Source organism: the organism of the source record quoted next, unplaced genomic scaffold (assembly GCF_019419815.1).
Source record: "Pyrus x bretschneideri cultivar Hongxiangsu unplaced genomic scaffold, Pyrus_bretschneideri_v1 Contig44, whole genome shotgun sequence".
NCBI lineage: Eukaryota > Viridiplantae > Streptophyta > Magnoliopsida > Rosales > Rosaceae > Pyrus > Pyrus x bretschneideri.
Genome location: NW_025999768.1, coordinates 3,793,891 through 3,800,825, shown reverse-complemented (window position 1 = coordinate 3,800,825; position 6,935 = coordinate 3,793,891). Strand labels below are relative to the sequence as shown.

At 39.1% G+C, this 6,935-nt stretch overlaps 1 protein-coding gene across 1 annotated transcript; it reads left to right on the top strand.

Annotated features, from left to right (window-relative positions):
- The first annotated feature begins 909 nt into the window (after positions 1 to 909).
- On the top strand, positions 910 to 2,757 carry LOC103956070 (CBL-interacting serine/threonine-protein kinase 6-like). Its single transcript, XM_048567384.1, has one exon. It carries the CDS (start codon positions 1,229 to 1,231, stop codon positions 2,525 to 2,527), a length of 1,299 nt encoding a protein of 432 aa, XP_048423341.1. The 5' UTR covers positions 910 to 1,228; the 3' UTR covers positions 2,528 to 2,757.
- The last annotated feature ends 4,178 nt before the right edge of the window (positions 2,758 to 6,935 follow it).

The following is a 6,935-nucleotide window of genomic DNA, read 5'->3' as shown; positions in this document are numbered from 1 at the left end:
CTAGAAATGCATTTGACCTTTGAATACACTTAATACATACATGAAACCAACCCTAGCTATTTAAGGAAATACGCAATCACCAGTCGTTCTTTTAACTTTACTTTATTACCATCTTAGGCAATATAAAATGCAAAATTAACAGAATGATACTTTCCAAACAATACGAGGACCAAAATCATATTTTGATAAAAATGAAATTACAGCTCTTATCACATATGGTAGTTACACGTCCCATATCATCCCTCACATTATTCGGAGAAACCTTATCAAACGCATTTGGCCCACAAAATTATAAAAAAAAACGTAAAAATATATTATTTTCTCATTTTGTATTATGATTTCTAAAATTCCCTTGAAATCCGAAACTAGAAACCTAAAGCTCTTCATCCCCAGGCTGTGGAGAAATTTTTCGTTGTGATGGGAATTCAAGTGCTACATTATGTGTTTTAATAAAAGTGATGAAAACTTTTATTTTTTAAGTTATTAACTTTTTAGCACACGTATCCCACCATTTACATAGTGATATGTGATGTACCACTTTATGTATCGGTCACATTGTAGAGAGATTTTTCAATGTCACCGGTACACGGAGTAGTACACCATGTGTTACTATGCAAATGGTGGGATATGTGTGCTAAAAAGTTAATAACTTAAAAAATAAAATTTCCTACCACTCGTAATAAAACACATGATGCATCATTTGTATTTCCGTTACAACTAAAAATTTTAGCAAGAGAAAGCCTAACACGTGTCAGTAACCAAATAACAACCAAGCCAGCTTTGACACGTGACCTACATGAAGTGGCTCGACAGTCGACACCGCTGACACAGTGGTAAGCCGACACGGGGGTAAAATCGTAATTCGGACACCAAGAGCGCTATATATGCAGAGGCTATGAAACGAAGATAAAGGGAAAAAGAAAGAGAGGCCAAAATCTAAAAGAGCTCAGCGGCCGCGAACGGTGGTGCTTTCGGAAACCCTAAATATTTAAATCGTCTTAGCAAACTGAAGCTGGTTAGGGAATGCAGAGAGATGAGAGAAGCTTCGCTGCCCAAGCCTGAGCTTTCAGTACGTGCCAAACGCTGCATCGGCGGTAGGAATTGTCACCGGAAACACGTAGAGGACGGGTGATCCATTCGCCTCTTTTCTTGTTTTCCGCAGCGGTTACGTTTTTTCTCAGAGGCAACACCTTTCGTGTATTTTTTTAAAAGTTTGTTTTAGTTACCAATGTCCGAGCAGAAAGAAAGCGGCGGCAGCTCGTTGCTGCATGGCAAGTACGAGCTGGGCCGTCTTCTGGGTCACGGCACCTTCGCCAAGGTATACCACGCCCGCCACCTGCAGAGCGGGAAGAACGTGGCAATGAAGGTTGTGGGGAAGGAGAAGGTGATTAAGGTGGGGATGATGGAGCAGATCAAAAGGGAGATCTCCGTCATGAGGATGGTGAAGCACCCCAACATCGTCGAGCTCCACGAGGTCATGGCGAGTAAGTCCAAGATCTACTTCGCCATGGATCTGGTCCGCGGCGGTGAGCTCTTCGCCAAAATCGCCAAGGGCCGGCTCAGGGAGGACGTTGCCAGAGTCTACTTCCAGCAGCTCATCTCCGCCATAGATTTCTGCCACAGCCGCGGCGTTTACCACCGGGATCTGAAGCCGGAGAACCTCCTCCTAGACCAGGACGGCAACTTGAAGGTCACCGACTTCGGGCTTAGCGCTTTTACCGAGCACTTGAAGCAGGACGGGCTTCTCCATACCACATGCGGCACGCCGGCGTACGTGGCTCCGGAGGTCATCGGAAAAAAAGGATACGACGGAGCCAAGGCGGATCTCTGGTCCTGCGGCGTCATCCTCTACGTGCTTCTCGCCGGGTTTTTGCCGTTTCAAGACGACAATCTCGTGGCCATGTACCGGAAGATTTACAGAGGAGATTTCAAATGCCCACCGTGGTTCTCGTCTGAGGCCCGGAGACTCGTGACGAAGCTTCTCGACCCGAACCCGAGTACCCGAATCACCATTTCCAAGGTCATGGACTCCTCCTGGTTCAAGAAATCGATTCCCAAAGTCGTACTGACGAAACAGGAGCAGGAGTTCGACGAGCCGAGCGAGAAGATCACGTCGACGCAGACGGAGACGCTGAACGCGTTTCACATAATATCGCTGTCGGAGGGGTTTGATCTGTCGCCACTCTTCGAGGAGAAGAAGCGGGAGGAGAGGGAGGAGCTGCGGTTCGTGACAACGCGGTCGGCAAGCAGCGTGATTTCGAAGCTGGAGGAGGTGGCGGCGGCGGGGAAGTTCAGGATAAAGAAGAGCGACTCGATGGTGAGGCTGCAGGGGCAGGAGACCGGGCGGAAGGGGAAGCTGGCGATAGCGGCGGAGATATTCGCCGTGACGCCGTCGTTTTTGGTGGTGGAGGTGAAGAAGGACAATGGTGATACGTTGGAGTACAACCAGTTCTGCAGTGAGGAGCTGCGGCCGGCACTCAAGGACATCGTGTGGACATCCCCCGTCGACGGCGGCTTGATTGATTAAGATTTTAAGATTGTGATTAGTGTGTGGTTAATTATAATTAGTGTGGTTAATTGTTGGTGTTGTTTCGATTAATTAAGTTGGAATCGGAACCGGCGGGGCTGTCCCGTGACGTCCCTCTCTGTCGTTTTAATCTGTTTTTCATGATTCTCTTTGTGTGTGTGCTGTGAAAGGTGAAACTGTGAATTTATGTGAATATGTGCAGGGTAATTTCACATAAGCTTTTCCTTTTATTTATTCTCTTAGAAATGTGAATATTTACAAAGTGATTTCACAATGGTTTGCTAACCTATATACATCATGACTCAATTAATCGTAATCTTAGTTTAGGATTTGTTTGAGACCCTTTTTAATTTTTTGTTACAATATAAAAGAAATGTTAATGAAACTCTCAAAAATTACGTTAAATTATGAGATGATACAGAATTTATAAAAATTTACTGTTTTTTTCGTTCTCGATCGTAGAACCGGCGCTTTCTAGATAGTCAAAAAGCGTTTGAATTTGTGAGGAAGCATTTGATGTTACTTACTAATTTACTTTTACAAAGCAGTCTCAAACAAGCATTTAGTTTTAAACACTTCAAAATATACGTCGTTTTTGTATTTGGATGAGTAGAACTTGCCAAACAAAAAGTAAACGTAAACATATCACCGCGAGACCAATTGGTCATGTGCTTATCTTATTTGCATAAGAAAGAGCGATAATTGGCCAAGTAAAGTGATAACTTGAAATCTTGGTCATTATTTTCCCGATATCTTATCTCAAATGTTGGGTCAATTAAAGTTGCTAGATGTGTTATTTGCTTTACACGCGAGCAGGCATTACTTTTCCCTCCCCTTGGTGGCAAACTCGGGTACGTGAGAAGGATGATGAGTCATGAAATCCCATTTAATTTTTAACATAGTAAAATTTGGAAGATAAGTCAGGTGGGGCTTGGTTATTGTATGATTGGTTTTTCCATCATTATCTTTTCCTCAACCATGTGCTCAATTATTGTCCCCGATTTTTTTACTTGACACTTGCAAGTTGCAAATTCTTGTGCCTCGCTCATCTCTAACGCACCGGAAAATCTTAGTTTTAAATTTTACCGTTCGTCCTTTTTAGTGAGAAATTTTTTAGTATATTCGAAATACGGATATGTATATCATATATTATTATATAAGTGAAAAAATATTTGTAAAAAATAAAATAAAAATAAAAACTTTTCTCAATTTGTATAATAACATGTGACATATTTAATGTGTTCTGGACAATTGAAAAATCTCTCCTCTATAAGACATCAATCCATTTACAAGTTTTGTATCAAATTGAAATTTATATTTAGGTTTCGTTATTGTATTTGAAATTTTAACACCATGAGCGAGCACGCTGAATTGTTAAAACTCATATTTGAGTTTTGGTTCCAATGTTTTCTTCTCAAGACTCTTGGTATCTGTATTTGAAAATAATATAAGAAAACTCAAACCTACCATCACTGTTGGACTAAAATATAAAAAGACGATGTTTTTTGCACCTCCCATTTTATGCACTACACTCCCTTGTTTATTTTGAGCATTTAGGTTGAACAAATTCAAATTAAATTTAGAAACAAAAATCATAAATAAGAGTGTAGAATAAGAAAAATGAGTGTGCGGAACTCATTTCTCGCTTGCCCATTATTAATGCCTCATTGTTATTCTTAAAATTTGATATAACGTTATCCTTGACACTTGCCTTGTTTCATTTTGTGGTCCATTCAATTATGGATGCAAGGCTGCTCATATTAGGAGCTAAAATTGATTGATTGTCGTACACAACTTGGCATTTGATATAACAACTGTCCCATATGCTATGCTATCTCCATGCATGAAACAACGAGAGGTTCTTAAGCTTTTGTGTGGCCTTGATTTGTCCTTACCGTGCAAAAAAAACCTGTCAACTAAATGGTTGAGTCTCGAAACTTACCCATTGGAATGCTATTGGTATTAACGCTAGGCCCTCGCATTGTCGGGCAGCTAGTGGGACTATCTAGCTTAATTAGTAAGACAAAGAGTAGAGAGTAGCCAATTTGGATTCACAAGATTCAAAGAGGCAGCAACCGCATGGGTTAACATCCCATTCTCTAGATTTGCCCCGTCCATCTTCCACCCAGCATTATTTGCATTATTTTTTCTTCTTGTTGTGCAATAATTAGAATATGTTTTAAGAATAAACAATATTATCTATACTAAAAGAGTAAAGAAATGAGCAAGCCTCAGAAAATATAACATTCTTGGATTCATCTACTAATATTATATTTTGGTGGTATTTAACTTTATTTATAAATGAGAAATCTTAAATTCGATTCTTATAAATAACAATTTCGCTATCTTATTATGTAGTTGATCCTTTGTGTGGCCAGGTCTTCACCTCCAATATCGCTGTATCAAAAAATATTCTCGAGTTTAAGGCTTCTTCTGTCACATATAGTATGCGACTCTCAGGTGACTTCTGCCATCATTCTTTTGTTCACTCAAACCATCACCCATCACTGATTGGAAATATTTTTCAATGTGTGGGGAACTCAACCGATACATCAAGTGTTATAACACAAGTGGTTAGAATTGTTTTTTTTTTTTTTCAAATACCTAACTACTTGTATTATGATACTTAATGTACCGGGCATATTCTCAACACTAAAAAATTTCTCCTCTGATTTGAGTGCCAATTGGTACCTTGTTAACTCAAGTTTAATTATAATAATAATGAATGATTGACTCTAATCAAACATGCACCGTCCCATGCGAATTATATAAGCGTACCACATTCAGCTCGTAATCATGTTTCTTTGATATTAAATTCGAAAATCAAGGAGAATATCCTTCTTCTTCACGAGAAATTTTTAATTATAACGGGAATACAAGTGGTACAACACATGTTTTAATCTACCAATGCACACTACAAGTTAAGCAAGATTTATAATACTTAAACAGATGGGGGCCCCTGTTTGATTACGACTAATTACGAAGGCAACGTTGCTTGATTAGTGTTCATAATACACAAGGCACTGGTTCATGATTAATTATAATAACTCATTACGAAAGCAACGTTGTTTGATTAGTGTTCATAATACACAAGGCACTGGTTCATGATTAATTATAATAACTCATTAATTAGTCTATGTATTAGAGACAAATTAGGTTACTGCCCTTGCTGTGACGTTGAAATCGTATGAGTGGAATAATTTATCTTTCTGCCAGTTAATAATACGGCCTAATAGTATTTCTCTTCACTTGTAAGTGCGAAGTTTTAGGTTCGATTCTCGCCAAAGGCGAATTTGAACCAAATTATTACTAGCGCATTGTGAGGCTAAGCCTACCCTCTTTCCTTTGGAGTAGGATTCTCTCTCCCTCTTTTTTTCCCTCCCCTTCCCTCCCATCCTGTATGAATGGTCACGGTTAAGTCACATCAATATCTTATATTAATTTTTTTATAGAAAGAGAAAGACAAAATAAAGAATGTGAGAGGAGGGGAGAGAATCCTACTTCCTTGGTTGGTTTGCTTAGACAGAGTTGTCATTGTCCTAGGAAGTAGTGCTATAGCTTAGGTTGATATCTATTATTTTGGAGCAACTGAGATCCTCTTCAGATCTCATGCTCCATAGCCCACTAACTCAGTAATTCAGATCATTCAATTTAAATTATGCAGTCCTTATTAGGTTATTCTTCTAGCCCACTTCACATAAGCTCTCTCTCCAAATCCCATATCTCTCTCTCTCATCAACAATCCAGATTATTCGGTCGGTCAATTTCGGAATATGAGATCCGAATAGGATCTCGATCCATTTTGAAGGACCTTGGTGTCTCGCAGTGGAAAAAGTTAACATTTCTTATGTTGGTTTAAGAGCTTTTGGACACCCTTTAATTTCTTACAAACTGTTTTAGGTGTAAATTCTACCGATGTGTTTTTAACAATTGCTAGCAAACATTAGTTTCACCACATAACTGTGACTAGGCTCCAAGGAAACGTGGTGGAATAGTAAGATCCAATTGTTCCACATTGGAAACTTAATCTATCTTGAACTAGGTTAATATAATACGTTAGGTGATTTAGTTAGAGGACCCAATTGTCTCCAACTATGGACCAATGTAGTTCGTCTATTGTTAGAGAACCCGACCAGTTCTTTATCTCCCACCAGAAGAAAAACATTTAGGGCTGGTTTGGTATTACTATGTTTTGAAAAAAAACCGCTTCTGTTATGCTGTGAGAATAAGCAGCTATGAAATAAAGCAGCAGAGTGTTTGGTAAACTTTTTGTAAAAGTGCTTTTGAAAAAAAAAAAAAAACAGTATTATAGTGTTTGGTAAACTTTTATGTAAAATATATGTGTAAAAGCTGGTTTTTCAAAGCTAGGTTTTGCAGCTTTGTGTATTTGGCTTTTTTTCACCCAAAA